The sequence below is a fragment of the Delphinus delphis genome, chromosome 4, assembly GCF_949987515.2.
Source record: "Delphinus delphis chromosome 4, mDelDel1.2, whole genome shotgun sequence".
Classification (NCBI taxonomy): domain Eukaryota; kingdom Metazoa; phylum Chordata; class Mammalia; order Artiodactyla; family Delphinidae; genus Delphinus; species Delphinus delphis.
In genome coordinates, this window is record NC_082686.1 from 132,313,642 (window position 1) to 132,332,795 (window position 19,154).

At 38.6% G+C, this 19,154-nt stretch overlaps 1 protein-coding gene across 1 annotated transcript in view; it reads left to right on the forward strand.

Annotated features, from left to right (window-relative positions):
• The window catches only part of PIK3R4 (phosphoinositide-3-kinase regulatory subunit 4), a 74,212-nt gene that overhangs the window by 45,897 nt on the left and 9,161 nt on the right, over positions 1–19,154 (forward strand). Inside the window, exon 15 of the mRNA XM_060011478.1 lies at positions 17,889–18,053. Within this exon, the coding sequence (XP_059867461.1) occupies positions 17,889–18,053 (165 nt within the window). The remainder of the gene's footprint in view (positions 1–17,888; positions 18,054–19,154) is intronic.

A 19,154-nucleotide genomic window follows, 5' to 3' on the forward strand; every position in this document is an offset into this window, starting at 1 on the left:
AGACACAGGGGCTTCAGAGGTTCTGAGGCAGAAAGATGTTTGGCATGTTTGAGGAAGAGCAGAAAGGTCTGTGTGAGTGGGAAAGAGGGTCAGAGGGCCTGAATTATACAGGGCCTTGCAGGCTATTGTGAAGGACTTGGACTTTGACTTTGAGTGAGATGGGAACCTTTGGACAGTCCTGAGCGGTGGAGAGACATGATCTGAATTAAACTTCCACAGAATTACTCTGGCTCTTGTGTTGAGAATAGACTGAAGAGGTGCAGGGCAGAAGTATTAGGAGGCTTTTTCTGTAATGGAGCGAGAGGGGGAAGTAGTGGGAAATGATCAGATTCTGGGTATGTTTTGATGGTGGAGCCATCAAGATTTGCTGAATGGGTTAGAGGGAGTATGAGCATATGGGAAGAGTCAGAAAATGATGGAGTGTCCAGCTGTGTAAGGACAACACATATTGTAACATGACCCACTGGAGTAGTCAAGAGAGAAGTAATTATTGAAATCTTTAAGACTCTTCAAATATGCATGATGTGATTATGATAAGTGGGATTATAAGAATTATTTTAGGTTTGTACAACTTTATAGTTATCTCCCTACTTGATATTCATATTTGTTCTGTGCCTAGTTTGGTCTGGGTCTGAAAAGAAAGCTACTAGAAATCAAAATTGAATCTTATGTACATGAAAAGATGTGGGGAACCTTTGGTGCTTTTCTCCTTATCAGTTCATTGACCAGAGTTAACTACAAAATGGTCAAACAACAAAATATCTTTGATAAACTAAAATAATTCAAAAGTTTACTCCTTATCAACCTGATATGATTTTGTTCTGTTTATTTTTTAAAAAGAGCTCTATATTTTTACAACATGCTTAACTCTTTTTCATGTTCATTCTGTCTTGGCATTGCATTGGTAAGAACATAAATCGAAAACCAGTAAAAGAATCCTGGCTCCATGTAGCAATTTTTTGTCCATATTTTATTATGAAATTTTCAAACCTCAAGTAAAGTTGAGTTTTGCAGTGAACAAGCATATGCTTGCTGCTAGATTCTAAATAATTAATAATTTTACTATATTTGCTATGTCATATAATTATCCATCCTCTTATCAATTCGTCTTTTAAAAATGTGTTTCAAAGTGAGTTGTAGACATGAGGAGACTTCCCCTAAAAACTTCAGCGTGCATATTGTTAATATTTGTTTATATTTTTCCTTTTCTTTTTTGGTATAAAATTCATACTCTGTGAAGTACACAGATCTTAAACGTTCCATGAGTTGCAGCAAATACACACACCTGTGCAGCTTAAACCACACTCAAGATACAGATGTAACCAGGACGAACCCTCATGTTCCTTTGCATGAAATCCCTGCCTCTTCCCTGCCTACAACCATTCTTTTGATTTTCCCCCACCATTATTAGCATTTTGATTAATATTTTAAAAACCTCTTCTGAATATTATTTTCCAAGTGGTTCTTTGTTACTATCATCGTTAGTTGCATTCATTATTGCTTTTATTAGGAGGGTGAGTTTAATTGACTGGAGTAAACTTAACTTTGCAAAAACCTCTCTTGTTAATTCCAAATGATCTTTATCACAGAGCCATGCCTTCTGTATCCCAGTGTCATATTTTAGGCAGTGGTATACCAGAAAATGCGGCAATTTAGCTGACAGTAACTGTAGTCTTTGGGAAGTTTGTATGATGATTAGGAGATTGGGTTCCCTCTGGCCACAGCTGCTCTCTTGCTTTGCTGTAATACCTGCTCTCTTGTTTGTGGACTGCAGTAGGCCTTGGCTTGGAGGTGCTTCATTCTAGGTCCAGGGAGGGGAGGAGGGGAAGGGAATAGAAAGTGTTGGCTTCATCACATGACTTTGTGAACTGATGAGGGAGAAGGAAGCCATTATTATTGCTAGAACCATGTGGGGAGCAGCTGGTGGCTGGGAAAGAGCAGCAGAAGTGATATTATATTTTCTTAGGAAATCTACTAGTACATTCTGACTACTGAGGCTTTTCCCTTATGCATTATGTTGGCTGACCACCCAGTTTCCAATTCTTACTTTCTCATTGAATTTGGATTCGTGATTTAGGCCATCTGGATCTTGGCTCTGCCATTTTCCTCTTTCTTATTTGACTTAAACTTTTAGTTTGTCCCCTGTGGACTAATTCTTGAAAAATTGCTGTTTTTCTACACTTTTACATAGATATTTTTCAATTTAATCCTTTGTAGTATTCTAAACTGTCTTTTCCATATACACTTTTTGTGCAACCCCATTTTTGGCTCATTTAGCTTCTCAGTTTTAGGGAAGATTGATGTATTTGATACTTGCTGAATTTGATGGTAAAACATCTAAGTGGAGTTTTGTCCCAATGAAGAGTTGAAACAATATGAAGCATGTGCAAGAAAGTTATCAGTGTTAAGATTACATATTTTAGAGTCATAGATGGTGTTGGAAGCTGAAATTTTTGAGTGCTATCACTACGCTGAACTAAAGGGCTATAAAGACCTGAGGAGGCTTGAGGCCTGAATTTTACAAAATTGAATTTTGGGGACAGGAAGTGAGTAGTCAGAAAAGAAGGGAGAAGAAGCCATTTAAGTTATGTCATACTGCAACAGAAGAGAGGGTTTAAGAAAGGGGCTTATAAACAGCTCTCAAATGCAGTAAAAAAACCAAGTGGCATGAAAGCCTAGTAAAGCATTTGGGTGTTCTCACACAGTGCCCTTTGGTGAAGTATAGTTCATACACCCATAATCCCTGGAGGACTTTTGGGCATTATATATTACAAGCCTTTATGATGTACATATCCTAAGGAGATACTAAGAATAAACTCAGCGATTTAGTTTTAAGGCTGTTCAGATTGGCTTTCTTTTTAATTGTAAAAAACTGGAAGCAGACCAAAAGTTCAACAGTAGGGGGTGAAAATGGATAAATAAGTGATTGTTGTGGAAATACATTTTTTGATATGGAATATATTGATACAGTGTGTGGAAATATAGGTTTGAGAAGTAGGTTTAAGAACCCACGTAGGGTTTCTGTTTTTAGAATGACAGAGTAAGGACTTTAAAAAAATCTGTTCCTCTATAAAAACAGTGAGAACACTGGCAAAAACTCAAAATCAACTTTTTCAGAATTCTAGAAATAAAAGTCCTACATCAATCTGAAAATTGTTATTCAAGAAAAACAGCTGACTCTCAGAACAGTGAGCCATGTATGTGGTCCCAGTTTCATCCCCCACTACCAAGCTCTGTGATGGCTTTGAAGACTAAGTCCCACAACTACAGTAACTATGAAAACCAACAGCTAAGTAGCCACTGGTAGGGTTGTAATGGCTTTGGAACTCCCCCAAAACCCCATCTCCAGAGAATTGTCACTATTTGACCAGCTTGCTGAAAAGCTCCATAATCAGGGCCTATCTTTATTTCACCTGACCGTTGCCTTGTTCTTGGAGAAAAACTCTACCCATAGGGCATTTGTTGAAATTATTGGTGGTATTTGTTTAACATTGCAGCTCTCTGAGGTGGCATTTCCAGTTGTAGCTCATAAGAGGCTGACAAAAAACTTTAAAGGAAGAGTAAGATATCAATAGGGGCCTTTTGAAAAGTTTGGATGTATTCATGGATATGTGTAAGACCACATGCACTTGCACAGTTGTGCACAAGCCCAAGAAAGAACTGAGGAGACCCCAGGTTCTCACCTCTGGCTGACCTTGAGACTCTGTGCAAGCAGGAAATGAAGGATAAGGCCAAGTTGTAAACTGCTTTGCTGAAGGTGTGCCACAGCGAGCACAGAGAGCCTCAACAAAGGCTGGAGCCCTTATCAGTTCATGAGATGTAAGGAAATGTCATTAGCTGACCACTGATCTAACTGAACAAAGAGTTCAGTGGCCACACATGAGAGAGAATACAGACTTTGTAGAATTAGTCCAGGCAAATCATTAAACAAACAGCAACAACATTGGTATATTATTTCCGAAGTTGATACATATCAATTAGAATGTCCAGTTTTGGACAAAAATTGCAGGTCAAGCAAAGAAATCAGAAAGTGTGTCCTATACACAGGAAAAAATGCAGGTAATAGAAACAGTACCTCACTGATCCCAGACATTGGACTTACTAGACAATGACTTTAAATTAGTGACTAAAAATATGTTCAAAGAATTAGAAGAAACCATGTCTAAAGGGTTGAAAGGAAAGTATGAGAAAAATGTCTCAACAAATAGATAATGTCAAAGGGATAGAAATGATAAGCAGAAATCCTGGAGTTGAAAAGTGTAACTGAAATGAAAAATTTAGGGCTGAACAGCAGATTTCAACTGGCAAGAGAATAAACCAGAGACTTGACGATAGATCAGTTTGACATCCATTCAGAGGTATGAAAACTAAAAAAGAATAAAGAAAACTGAACAGAGCCTCAGAGACCTGTGGAACCAACATACACATGATAGGAGTCCCAGAAGGCAAGGAGAGAGAAAAAGGAGCAGAAAGAATATTTGAAGAAAAAGTGTTTGAAACTCCCCCAGATTTGACAAAAAACATTAATCTGCACATCTGAGAAGCCCAACAAACTCCAAGTAGGATAAAGATCAAAGAGAGCCATACTAGAGACATTATAGGCAAATTGATGAAAGACACAGAGAAAATTTTGAAGCAGCAGAGAAATGTGACTCATCTCGTACAATGGATCTTCAGTAAGGTTAACAGCTGACGTTTCATCAGAAAATGATGGAGCCTGGAAGTCAGTGGGATGATGTATTCAGAGTCTTGAAAGAAAAAGAGTGTCAATCAATAATTCTATATCTAGCAGAATTGTCTTTCAGAAACAAAGGAGAAATTAAGACATTCCAAGTTAAATAAAAATAGGGAATTTATTGTTAGCAGATTTTCCCTAAAAGAAATACTAAAAAGAATCTGTTGTGCTGAAAGGAAAGGACATGAGACTAACTTGAACCACATGAGGAAATAAAGAGCATGGGGTAAAGGTAGATACATGAGTGAATATAAGACAGTACAAATTATTTTTTTCTGTAATTCTTTTTACCTGCTGTCTGATTTGAGAGAAGACTATATAAAGAAATAATTATAAAACTGTATTGATGGGCTTATAATATATAAAGGTGTAATTTGTATTACGTTAATAGTACAGACAGGGGAGGAGGGAACAGATATATTGGAGCAAAGTTGGTATTAATCTGATTGTTTTTAGACGTTAATTGTATTTCCCAGGGAAACCACTGAAAGAAACACTTAAGAACATTTAGTAAAACACAAAAACACATAGTAAAAGAAACTAGGGAATTAAAATGGTGTACTAGAAAATATCTTTTTAACACAAAAGAAGGCAGCAGTGGTGGAATAGAAGAGCAACAACAACCAAAAAAAAAAAAAACCATGTAAGACACAGAGAAAACAAATAGCAAAATGTCACACATAAGTCCTACCTTATTGGTAATTCCATTAAATGTAGTAAAAAAGCAGAGTTGGCAGAAAGTATGACAAAATATGACTATGTGTTGTCCAAAGAGACAACACTTTAGATTCAAAGACACAGCGTGAGAGTAAAAGGACTGAAGAAAAAGATACTTCATGCAGACAGTTCCTAAAAGACAGCTGGAGCAGCTATGCTAATATCAGACAAGATAAGGTTTAACACAAAAATTGACACTAGAGACAGACAAGGACATTTTATAATGACAAAAGCATCAGCGTGTCAGGGAAACATAGCAATTACAAACAAATGCCACTAACAGCAGAGCCCCCGAATGGAGAAAAAACTGACAGAATTGAAGGGGAAAATAGACAATTCAACAGTAATAGTTGGAGACTTCAGTACTCTGCTTTCATTATAGATGGATCAACAAGGCAGTAGAAGACTTGAACAACACTGCAGACCCACCAGCTCTAACATACAACTATAGAACGCTCTACCCAGCTACAGCAGAATACACATTCTTCTCAGGGGCACATGGAACACTTCCAGGTTAAATCATATCTAGGACAGAAAACAAGCTTCAATAAATTTAAAGGCACTGAGCCATATCAACATATATGTTCTTTAACCACAGTGTAATGAAACTAGGTATCAGTAACAGAAAGCAGTTTGGAAAATTCACAGGTATGTGGAGATTAAGCAACACATGGCAAAATAAGCAGTGGTTCAAAGGGAAACTAGAGAATATTTTGAGATGATTGAAAATGAAAACACAGCATACCAAAACTTAGGGATGCAGTTAAAGGAGTGTTCAAAGAGAAATTTATATCTGTACACATCTGTATTTAAAGAGAAGAAAGATCATAAATCAGTAACTTAGCCTTAACCTTAAAAATCTAGGAAAAAAAGAGAAAGTAAACCCAAAGCAAGTAGAAGGAAGGAAATCATAAAGACTAAAGAGGAAACAAATGAAATAGGGAATAGAAAATAAAGGTGAAAAACCAACAAAAGCAAAAGTCAGTTCTTTGGGAAGATCAAAATTGGCAAAGCTTTTCTACAATAACCAATTAAAAAAAGGGAGAGGACTCAAATTATTAAAATTGGGAATGGAAGAGGGGTTGTTACTGTTGAGTACACTACTATGGAGTACCGAGGAATACTACGAACAGCTGTATACCAACAAATTAAATGACCTAGATGAAATGGGCAGATTAGATTCCTAGAGAGATACAACCTGTCAAAAGTGAATCAAGAACAAATAGAAAATCTGGATAGACCTAAAACAAAAGGTTAAATTAGTAAGTAAAAGAAAAACTTCCCACAAAGAAAAACCCAGGCTGAGATGGCTTCATGGTGAATTCTACCAAATGCTTCATGAATTAACACCCATCCTTCAAAAAATTTTACAAAAAATAGATGAGGGAACATTTCCTAACTCATTCTATAAGGCCAGTGTTACCCTGATACCATAACCAGATAAATATATCACAAGAAAACAGCAGACCAAGACCCATAGTTAATATGGGCATTAAAATCCTGAACAAAATACTAGTAAACTGAATTCAACATAATAAAGGATTATATACCATGACCAAGTGCAGTTTATCCCAAGAATGCAAACCCTTTTCAATATATGAAAATCAATCCATGAATATATCATATTAATAGAGTAAAGGATGAAGACCACATATGATCTCAAAAGACTCTCATAAAACATTTGATAAAAATCTAACACCCTTTTATGAGTAGAAACGATTCAACAAACTATTATAGACAACTACTGATAAGGACATCTATGAAAAGCCCGCTAACTTCATACTTGATGGTGAAAGACTGAAAGCTTTCCCCTAAGGTGAGCCAGATAAGAATGTACACTCTCACTGCTTTCATTCAGCATTGTAGTGGAGGTTCTCCGTGGGGGTAGTTAGATAAGGAAAAGAAATATAAGGCATGCAGATTGAAAAGGAAGAAGTAAAACTTAGCTGACAGTATGATCCTGTATATAGACTGTCTTAAGCAGTAAAAAGAAAAAAACGGAGGGACCTTCAAGATGGTGGAGGAGTAAGACGTGGAGATCACCTTCCTCTCCACAAATACATCAAAGATACATCTACATGTGGAACAACTCCTACAGAACACCTACTGAATGCTGGCAGAAGACCTCAGACTTCCCAAAAGGCAACAAAATCCCCATGTACCTGCATAGGGCAAAAGAAAAAACAGGACAAAAGAATAGGGTCGGGACCTGTGCCACTGGGAGGGAGCTGTGAAGGAGGAAAAGTTGCCACACACTAGGAAGCCCCTTCACTGGTGGAGATGGGGGCTGGGCCGGCGGGAGGGGAAGCTTCTTAGCTACGGAGGAGAGCGCAGCAGTAGGGGTGCAGACGTCAAAGTGGAGAGATTCCCGCACAGAGGATTGGTGCTGACCAGCACTCACCAGCCTGAGAGGCTTGTCTGCTCACCCGCCGGGCCGGGTGGGGCTGGGAGCTGAGGCTCCAGCTTTGGAGGTCAGATACCAGGGAGAGGACTGGGGTTGGCTGCCTGAAGACAGCCTGAAGGGAGCTTGTGTACCACAGCTAGCCAGGAGGGAGTCCGGGAAAAAGTCTAGACCTGCCTAAGAGGTAAGAGACCATTGTTTCGGGGTGCGGGAGGAGAGGGGATTCCTTCCCTGTTGGCCCACAGAAGGCAGAGAGCACCACTTAAATGAGCTCCAGAGATGGGCATGAGCCACAGCTATCAGCTGGGACCCCAGAGACAGGCATGAAATGCTAACGCTGCTGCCGCAGGCACCAAGAATCCTGTGTGCAAGCACAGGTCACTATCCACACCCTCTGGGGAGCCTGTACAGCACGCCACTGCCAGGGTCCCGTGATCCAGGGACAACTTCCCCAGGAGAACACATGGTGCACCTCAGGCTGTTGCAGCGTCATGCTGGTCTCTGTTGCCACAGGCTCGCCCCGCATTCCAATTATAACTACTGTACCCCTCCTTCCCTCTGGCCTGAATGAGCAAGTGTCCCCTAATCAGCCACTGATTTAATCTCCTTCTCTCTGAGTGGGAACACATGCCTGAGGGCGACCTACACACAGAGCTGGGGCCAAAACCAAAGCTGAACCCCAGGAGCTGTGCAAACAAAGAAGAGAAAGGGAAATTTCTCCGTGAAGCCTCAGGAGCAGTGGATTAAATGCCCACAACTTGATGTACGCTACATCCATGGAGTACCTGAATAGACAACAAATCATCCCCAAATTGGTGGACTTTGTGAGCAACTGTAGGCTTGGGGTTTGCTATCTGTGAGTGATGTGTTTCTGATTCTTAACGTTTATCTTAGTTTAGTCTTCAGCGCTTGTTATCATGGGTGGATTTGGTTATTGGTTTGGTTCTATTTTTTGTATTTTTAAAATATAATTTTAATAATTTTTTTAATTTATTACTTTAAAATTTTCTTTTCTTCCTTTTTTTCTCCCTTTTCTTCTAAGCCATGTGGCTGACAGTGTTTTGGTGCTACAGCCTGGTGTCAGGCCTTAGCCTCTGAGGTGGGAGAGCTGAGTTCAGGACATTGGACCACCACACACCTCCCAGCCCCATGTAATATCAATCAGCGAGAGCTCTCCCAGAGATCTCCATCTCAATGCTAAGACCCAGCTCCGCCCAGTGGCCAGCAAGCTCCAGTGCTGGATGCCCCATGTCAAACAACTAGTAAGACAGGAACACAACTCCACCCATTAGCAGAGAGGCTGCCTAAAATCATACTAAGTTCACAGACACCTCAAAGCACACCACTGGATGCGGCCCTGCCCACCAGAAAGACAAGATCCAGCCCCATCCACCAGAACACAGACACCAGTCCCCTCCACCAGGAGGCCTACACAAGCCACTGAACCAACCTCACCCACTGGGGGCAGACACCAAAAACAATGGGAACTATGAGCCTGTAGCCTGCGAAAAGGTAACCACAAACACAGTAAGTTAGACAAAATGAGAAGACAGACAAATATGCAGCAGATGAAGGAGCAAGGTAAAAACCCACCAGACCAAACAAATGAAAACGAAATAGGCAGTCTACCTGACAAAGAATGCAGAGTAATGATAGTAAAGATGATGCAAAATCTTGGAAAGAGAATGGAGAAAATAAAAAAAACGTTTAACAAGGACCTAGAAGAACTAAAGAGCAAACAAACAATGATGAACAACACAGTACATGAAATTAAAAATTCTCTAGAAGGACTCAATAGCAGAATAACTGAGGCAGAAGAATGCATTAGTGACCTGGAAGATAAAAGAGTGGAAATAACTACTGAAAAAAAAGAATGAAAATAATTGAGGACAGTCTCAGAGACCTCTGGGACAACATTAAATGCACCAACATTCAAATACTAGGGTTCCCAGAAGAAGAAGAGGTAAAGAAAGAGACTGAGAAAATATTTGAAGAAATTATAGTTGCAAACTTCCCTAACATGGGAAAGGAAATAGTAAAGTCCAGGAAGAACAGGGAGTCCCATACTTCCCCTTGGATAAATCCAAGGAGAAACATGCCAAGACATATTAATCAAACTATCAAAAATTAAATACAAAAAAAAATATTAAAAGCAGCAAGGGAAAAGCAACAAATAACATACAAGGGGGAATCCCCTTAAAGTTAATACCTGATCTGTCAGTCGAAACTCTGCAAGCCAGAAGGGCAGGACATATTTAAAATGATGTAAGGGAAAAAGCTACAACCAGGATTACCCAGCAAGGATCTCATTCAGATTCATTGGAGAAATTAAAAGCTTTACAGACAAGCAAACGTTAAGAGAATACAGCACCACCAAACCAGCTTTACAGCAAATGTTTCCTCTAGGGAGGAAACACAAGAGAAGGAAAAGACCTACAAAGAGAAACCCAGAACAATTATGAAAATGGTAATAGGAACATACGTATCGATAATTACCTTAAATATAGATGGAGTAAATGCTCCCACCAAAAGACATAGACTGGCTGAATGGATACAAAAACACGACCCATATATATGCTGTCTGCAAGAGACCCACTTCAGACCTATGAACACATACAGACTGAAGGTGAGGGGATTGAAAAAGATATTCCATGCAAATGGAAATCAAAAGAAAGCTGGAGTAGCAATTCTCATGTCAGACAAAACAGACTTTAAAATAAAGACTATTACAAAACACAAAGAGGACACTACATAATGATCAAGGGATCAATCCAAGAAGAATATATAACAATTGTAAATATTTATGCACGCAACTTAGGAGCACCTCAATACATAAGGCAAGTGCTAACAGCCATAAAAGGGGAAATAAACAGTAACACAATCATAGTAGTGGACTTTAACACCCCACTTTTACCAATGGACAGATCATCCAAAGTGAAAATAAATAAGGAAACACAAGCTTTAAATGATACATTAAACAAGGTGGACTCAGTTGATATTTATAGGACATTCCATCGAAAAACAACAGAATACACTTTCTTCTCAAGTGCTTATGGAACATTCTCCAGGATAGATCATATATTGGGTCACAAATCAAGCCTTGGTAAATTTAAGAAAATTGAAATCATATCAAGTACCTTGTCTGACCACAATGCTATGAGACTAGATATCAGTTACAGGAAAAAATTGTAAAAAATACAAACACATAGAGGCTAAAAAATACACTACTAAATAACCAAGAGATCACTGAAGAACTCAAAGAGGAAATCAAAAAACACCTAGAAACAAATTACAATGAAAACACGACCACCCAAAAACCTATGAGATGCAACAAAAGCAGTTCTAAGAGAGATGTTTATAGCAATACAATCCTACCTCAAGAAACAAGAAACATCTCAAATAAACAACCTAACCTTACACCTAAAGAAACTAGAGAAAGAAGAACAAAAAAAACCCAAAGTTAGCAGAAGGAAAGAAATCATAAAGATCAGTTCAGAAATAAATGAAAAAGAAATGAAGGAAACAGTAGCAAAGATCAGTAAAACTAAACGCTGGTGCTTTGAGAAGATAAACAAAACTGATATACCATTAGCCAGACTCATCAAGAAAAAGAAGGGAGAGGACTCAAATCAACAGAATTAGAAATGAAAAAGGAGAAGTAACAGCTGACACTGCAGAAATACAAAGGGGCATGAGAGATTACTATAAGCAACTATATGCCAATAAAATGGATAACCTGGAAGAAATGGACAAATTCTTAGAAAAGCACAACCTTCCGAGACTGAACCAGAAAGAAATAGAAAATATCAACAGACCAGTCACAAGCACTGAAATTGAGACTGTGATTAAAAATCTTCCAACAAACAAAAGCCCAGGACCAGATGACTTCACAGGCGAATTCTATCAAATATTTAGAGAAGAGCTAACACCTATCCTTCTCAAACTCTTCCAAAATATAGCAGAGGGAGGAGCACTCCCAAACTCATTCTAGGAGGCCACCATCACCCTGATACCAAAACCAAAGATGCCACAAAAAAAGAAAACTACAGGCCGACATCACTGATGAACATAGACGCAAAAATCCTCAACAAAATACTGGCAAACAGAATCCAACAGCACATTAAAAGGATCATACACCATGATCAGGTCTGGTTTATCATCCCAGGAATATAAGGATTCTTCAATATATGAAAATCAATGTGATAAACTATATTAACAAATTGAAGGAGCAAAACTATATGATAATCTCAATAGGTGAAGAAAAAGCGTTTGACAAAATTCAACACCCATTTATGATAAAAACTCTCCAGAAAGTAGGCATAAAGGGAACGTACCTCAACATAATAAAGGCCGTATATGACAAACCCACAGCCAACATTGTTCTCAATGATGAAAAACTGAAACCATTTCCTCTAATATCAGGAACAAGACAAGGTTGCCCTCTCTCACCACTATTATTCAACATAGTTTTGGAAGTTTTAGCCACAGAAATCAGAGAAGAAAAAGAAATAAAAGGAATCCAAATTGGAATAGAAGAAGTAAAACTGTCAGTGTTTGCAGATGACATGATACTAAACATAGAGAATCCTAGAGATGCCACCAGAAAACTACTAGAGCTAATCAATGAATTTGGTAAAGTAGCAGGATACAAAGTTAATGCACAGAAATCTCTTGCATTCCTATACACTAATGATGAAAAATCTGAAAGAGAAACTAAGGAAACACTCCCATTTACCACTGCAACAAAAAGAATAAAATACCTAGGAATAAACCTACCTAAGGACACAAAAGACCCGTATGCAGAAAAATAGACACTGATGAAAGAAATTAAAGATGATGCAAACAGATGGAGGGATATACCATGTTCTTGGATTGGAAGAATCAACATTGTGAAAATGACTCTACTACCCAAAGCAATCTACAGATTCAGTGCAATCCCTATCAAACTACCAATGGCATTTTTCACAGAACTAGAACAAGAAATTTCACAATTTGTATGGAAACACAAAGGATGCTGAATAGTCAAAGCAATCCTGAGAAAGAAAAATGGAGCTGGAGGAATCAGGCTGCCTGACTTTAGACTATAGTACAAAGCCAGAGTAATCAAGGCAACATGGTACTGTACAAAATAGAAATATAGATCAATGGAAGAGGATAGGAAGCCCAGAGATAAACCCATGCACTTGGTCACCTTATCTTTGATAAAGGAGGCAAGAATGTACAGTCGAGAAAAGGCAGCCTCTTCAATAAGTTGTGCTGGGAAAACTGGACAGCTACATGTAAAAGAATGAAGTTTGAATACTCCCTAACATCGTATAGAAAAAAACTCAAAATGGATTAAAGATCTAAATGTAAGGCCAGACACTATCAGACTCTTAGAGGAAAACATAGGCAGAACACCCTATGACATAAATCACAGCAAGATCCTTTCTGACCCATCTCCTAGAGAAATGGAAATAAAACCAAAAATAAACAAATGGGACCTAATGAAAGTTAAAAGCTTTCGCACAGCAAAGGAAACCATAAAGAAGATGAAAAGACAGCCCTGAGAATGGGAGAAAATATTTGCAAATGAAGCAACTGACAAAGGATTAATCTCCAAGATGTACAAGCAGCTCATGCAGCTCAATATCAAAAAAAGAAACAACCCAATCCAAAAATGGGCAGAAGACCTAAATAGACATTTTTCCAAAGAAGATATACAGATTGCCAACAAACACATGAAACGATGCTCAGCATCACTAATCATTAGAGAAATGAAAATCAAAACTACAGTGAGATATTACCTCACACCAGTCAGAATGGCCATCGTGAAAAAAATCTGCAAACAATAAATGCTGGAGAGAGTGTGGAGAAAAGGGAACCATATTGCACTGTTGGTGGGAATGCAAATTGATATAGCCACTATGGAGAACAGTATGGAGGTTCCTTAAAAAACTAAAAGTAGAATTACTATATGACCCAGCAATGCCTCTACTGGGCATATACACTGAGAAAACCATAATCCAAAACCACAGTGTTCGTTGCAGCACTATTTACAATAGACAGGACATGGAAGCAACCTAAGTGTCCACCAATGGATGGATCAAGAAGATGTGGCACATATATACAGTGGAATATTACTCAGCCATAAAAAGAAATGAAATTGCGGTATTTGTAGTGAGGTGGATGGACCTAGAGTCTGTCATACAGAGTGAAGTAAGTCAGAAAGAGAAAAACACCATATGCTAACACATATATATGAAATATATATTAAAAAAATGGTTCTGACGAACCTAGGGTCAGGACAGGAATAAAGACACAGATGTGGAGAATGGTCTTGAGGACATGGGGAGGGTGAAGGGTAAGCTGGGACGAAATGAGAGAATAGCATTGACATATATACACTACCAAATGTAAAATAGATAGCTAGTGGGAAGAAGCTGCATAGCACAGGGAAATGAACTCCGTGCTTTGTGACCACCTACAGGGGTGGGATATGGAGGGTGGGAGGGAGACGCAAGAGGGAGAGGATATGGGGACATATGTATACATATAACTGATTCACTTTGTTATACAGCAGAAACTAACACAACATTGTAAAGCAATTACACTCCAATAAAGATGTTAAAAAAAAACCTATTTGAACTAACATGAGTTCCACAAAGTTGCAGAATAGAAGATTATGTTGTATTTATGTGTACAAAACTTAGTTGGATTTCTGTTTGCTAACAGTGAACAATCCAAAGATGAAATAAAGGAAACAAGTCCATTTACTCTAGCATCAGAAAGAATAAAGTACTGAGGAATCAATTTAACAAAATAGCACAAGACTTGAATAGCGAAAGCTGCAAAACATCATTGAAAGAAGTGATATAAAAAAAAATTATAGAAGATCTAAATAAGTGGAAAGACATCCCAGTTGATCTTCAGATTCTATGAAATCTGTATGAAATTTCCAGCTGCCTCTTTCTGCAGAAATTGACATTCTGATCCTACAATTCATAAAGAAATGCAAAGGACTTAAATAGCCAAAACAGTCTTAAAATTTAGGAAAGAACAAAGTTTGAGAACTCACACTTCCCAGATTTACTACGAAGCTACAGCAGTCAGGACACTGTATTACTGGCATAAGGATAAATATATTAATCAGTGGGCTAGAACTGACATGCAGAAGTGCATTTATGGTCACTGTTTTCTGAGAAGGGTGCCAGGACAGTTGAATGGGGGATAGAATAACCTGAAAAGATGGTGCAGGGATTACTGGGCAGCCACATGCAGAAGAATGAGTTTGCAGAGAAGTTTTCAAAATGGATCATAGACCTAAATGTAAGAGCCAAACTATAAAACTGAAGAAAACATAAGCATGTAGTTCCTCGTGACCTTGGATTAGGCAGGAGTTTCTGAAATATACCATCAAAAAGCACAAGTGACAAAAAATAGATGTGACTTCATCAAAATTATAAACATTTGTGCTTCAAAGGACACTGTCAAGAAAGCGAAAGGAAAACCCACAGAATGCGATAAATATTTTAAAATCATATGTTTAAGTACCCTGAGTATAAAGAACTCTTAACAATAAAAAAACAACTCAATTGAAAAGCAGAGGATTCAGATAGTGTCGGTCCTTCATACCTGTGGGTTCTGTAGATTCAGTCAGCCATGGATAGAATATTTTCTCTGGATATGGAACCCTTGGATACAGAGGGCTGACTGTAAGGGACTAGAGCATTCACTGATTTTGGAATCCACTGGGGGTCGTGGAACCACTCCCCCAAGAATATGAAGGGGTAATTGTAGATTTCTCTCCAAATAGGACCAATATGTACACAAAAAAGATATTCCACGTCATTAGGGAAATGTAAATCAAAACCACAGCAAGTTACCACGTCACACCCACTAGAATGCTATAATCAAAAAGACAATAAAGAGTCATGTACCAAAATGTTCATTGCAGCTCTATTTACAATAGCCCGGAGATGGAAACAACCTAAGTGCCCATCATCGGATGAATGGATAAAGAAGATGTGGCACATATATACAATGGAATATTACTCAGCCATAAAAAGAAACGAAATTGAGCTATTTGTAATGAGGTGGATAGACCTAGAGTCTGTCATACAGAGTGAAGTAAGTCAGAAAGAAAAAGACAAATACCGTATGCTAACACATATATATGGAATTTAAGAAAAAAATGTCATGAAGAACCTAGGGGTAAAGCAGGAATAAAGACGCAGACCTCTTAGAGAACGGACTTGAGGTTATGGGGAGGGGGAAGGGTGAGCTGTGACAGGGCGAGAGAGAGTCATGGGCATATACACACTAACAAACGCAGTAAGGTAGATAGCTAGTGGGAAGCAGCCGCATGGCACAGGGATATTGGCTCGGTGCTTTGTGACAGCCTGGAGGGGTGGGATGGGGAGGGTGGGAGGGAGGGAGACGCAACAGGGAAGACATATGGGAACATATGTTATATGTTTATGTATGACTGATTCACTTTGTTATAAAGCAGAAAGTAACACACCATTGTAAAGCAATTATACCCCAATAAAGATGTTAAAAAAAAAAAAAAGACAATAACAGTGCTGGAGAGGATGTGGAGAAATTGGCACCTTTGTACATTGCTGGTAGGAATGTAAAATGATGCAGCAACTTTGGAAAAAAGTTGGCAGTTTCTCAAGTGCTAAACATAGATTTACCTTATGACCCTGCAGTTTCATTTATTCTGGGTATTCTAGCTATAAACCCAAGAGAGTTGAAAACATTTGTTCACATGAAAATCTATAAACGAGTGTTCATAGTAGCATTGTTCATAAAAGCCAAAAAGTGGAAACCAGAATGTCTATCAGCCATTGAACAGATAAACAAATGTGGTGTATCCATACACTGGAATATTATTTTGGCACAAAAAGGGATGAAATACTGATGAATGCTACACCAGTCACTGAATTATACACTTTAAAATGTTGTACTTTATGGTCTACAAATTGTATTTCAGCAAAGCTGCTATTAACAAAAAGTGAACTAGAGAGGCATGATTAATTAAAAATACATAAAATATGATTCCATATTAATTTGAAAAGCAAATATGAATATATTGTAATATGCATAGAAAACTCTTTGGAAGGATATATAAGAAAATGTCAATAGTGTTCCTCTGTGTGGTAGAAGTATGGTTTTACTTTTCTGTATTTTCTGTATTTCAATAATTTTTGTATATTTAATATGTGTTAATTTGTATAATAAAATTAAATAAATTACAAAAGATGGAGATGAATAAATTTGGTGATTAGGGGCTTGTGGCCTTTTAGGGGAATGGCCCCTTAGAAGGCTGAGTATGCAGCCCTTGCGGGGGGGCAGTGAAGGAGGGACTTTGTGGTGAAGGGAGGCAGGCACCCTGTGTAGGTCAGGGTCAAGAAGTTTGGCGGTGAAACTTAAGGAGGATAGGCAGCTTGAGAGGTCACCGTGTGTGAGAGAGACTGAATATTATAATAATATTGTGCATTAATGAATGTTTTATGACTTATATGTTATTTACACTTTGTCCCAGTTGCATAAATTGGGCAGTCTTTGTTTTGTAAATGAGTAAACTGAGATGCAGAACAGGTTAATGGCTTGACCTAGATCATATGGGTCGTCAGAAGTGGAACTCAGCCCTTTGATTCCAAAGCCAGTGCCTTTCCTGCTGTGCCAGGCTGCATCTGAGGGATTATAGAATAACTGCAGGGGTAAGAGTAGGACTTAGGAATTGCAGAGAGGAAGGAGAACTGGGTCAGGGCCACAAGTATGGGAGTTCCAGCTGCAAAGGAGGATGGACAGTCTTTCTGTGATTGGAGAGAAGTGTGTGAAGGTGGCCATTAAAAAATATCAGAAGAAAAGGTGATTTTGTACCAGTGCTTTTGAGGGGGATTATTGTTTTTGTTATGAGGTCAAGGAGTGAAACAGACCTCAGAGTAGTACTTTTTGTTTGTTAACAGTCATGTGGCTATTTAATATCAGCAATAATAATACTCTTGTGGCTTTTCAGAAACGCAGTCTTACTTTTCTTTTGTGCAGGTCTATTCTTACGTATAGCCGAATTGGGGGACGTGTCAAGACACTCACATTCTGCCAGGGTTCCCAGTACTTAGCCATAGCGTCTGATAATGGTGCTGTCCAACTTCTTGGAATTGAGGCCTCTAAGCTGCCCAAGTCTCCTAAAATTCATCCTCTACAAAGCAGGTATCTGCCTATCTTTTGTGTTTTGTAAACTGCATTTAGTGTACTATAATTTAACCCTCCCTCTCTAATACAGTTTGGATCAACTGAGGACCTTTGAGAATTTACTTCTTTTTTTAAGCACGTGAAATAAATAAAATTGTGTTTCCAACTCAAATCTATCACACATAGTTTCAGGAAACTATGTCTGCCTATTACTTTCTGCCAATTTGCTAAAAGGTCAGAAGGGCAGCTTTGAACTTGTGGCCCATCCCAGTCTGGAATCTGTCTGAATAACCTAATTATCAGTTACAGCTTCTGTCTCAACTCTGGCTGGCTGATTTGAAAATGTGAGTGTCCTTCATTAAAGAAAATTCAAGTGTTGTCAGCATTTTGTTACTTGGCATTAAAACCTCTGGAGGTGATGGGAACACAGCAGAGGTTTTAGTCAGATGATTTGCTTATCATTTTAAAAACAAGGTCCTGGCTGGTTTTACCTGAGAATTTCCTCCATTTCTTATAAATTGTAGTTGCCTGTAGATTAAACACATGCAAGGTAAGATATTTAAGATCAAGCAGAATAATTTTTCAACTGACTAGTATGTGCTGCACAATGAAAATTCCAGAAACGAATAAGATGTGTTGTACTCTCTAAGAAACCACAGTCTAGTGGGAGAGACAGACCAGTGAACAGATGATTTCAGTGCAGTGAGACAGTGTGCCCTGTGACAGGGATGGGGGGCCAGCTTGCAGGTGGATAAGGAAGAAGGCCTGGAGGGGGTGACACCAGATGTAGCCAAAGCAGAGTAGTTGAGTAGGGTGGGGCAGATAAGTCAGACATATATGCTGTTCTGGAAAACATGAAGTTATAGGGAGGAAAACAGATCCATGGTTACCACAGCTTGGGGATAGGGGTAGGGGGTGACTACAAAGGGGCTGCACAAGATACATTTTGGGGTGTGGAGTTGTACTGTATGGTTCTGTGGTAGAAGATACATGAAATGGATTTGTCATAATGCATAGAACTGTATACCACAAAATGAATATTACTGTATATAAGATTAAATTAAAAAAACCCGAAGCAACCAGGATATTGGGGGAGAGGTAGAGTGCAGCCTATGGCAG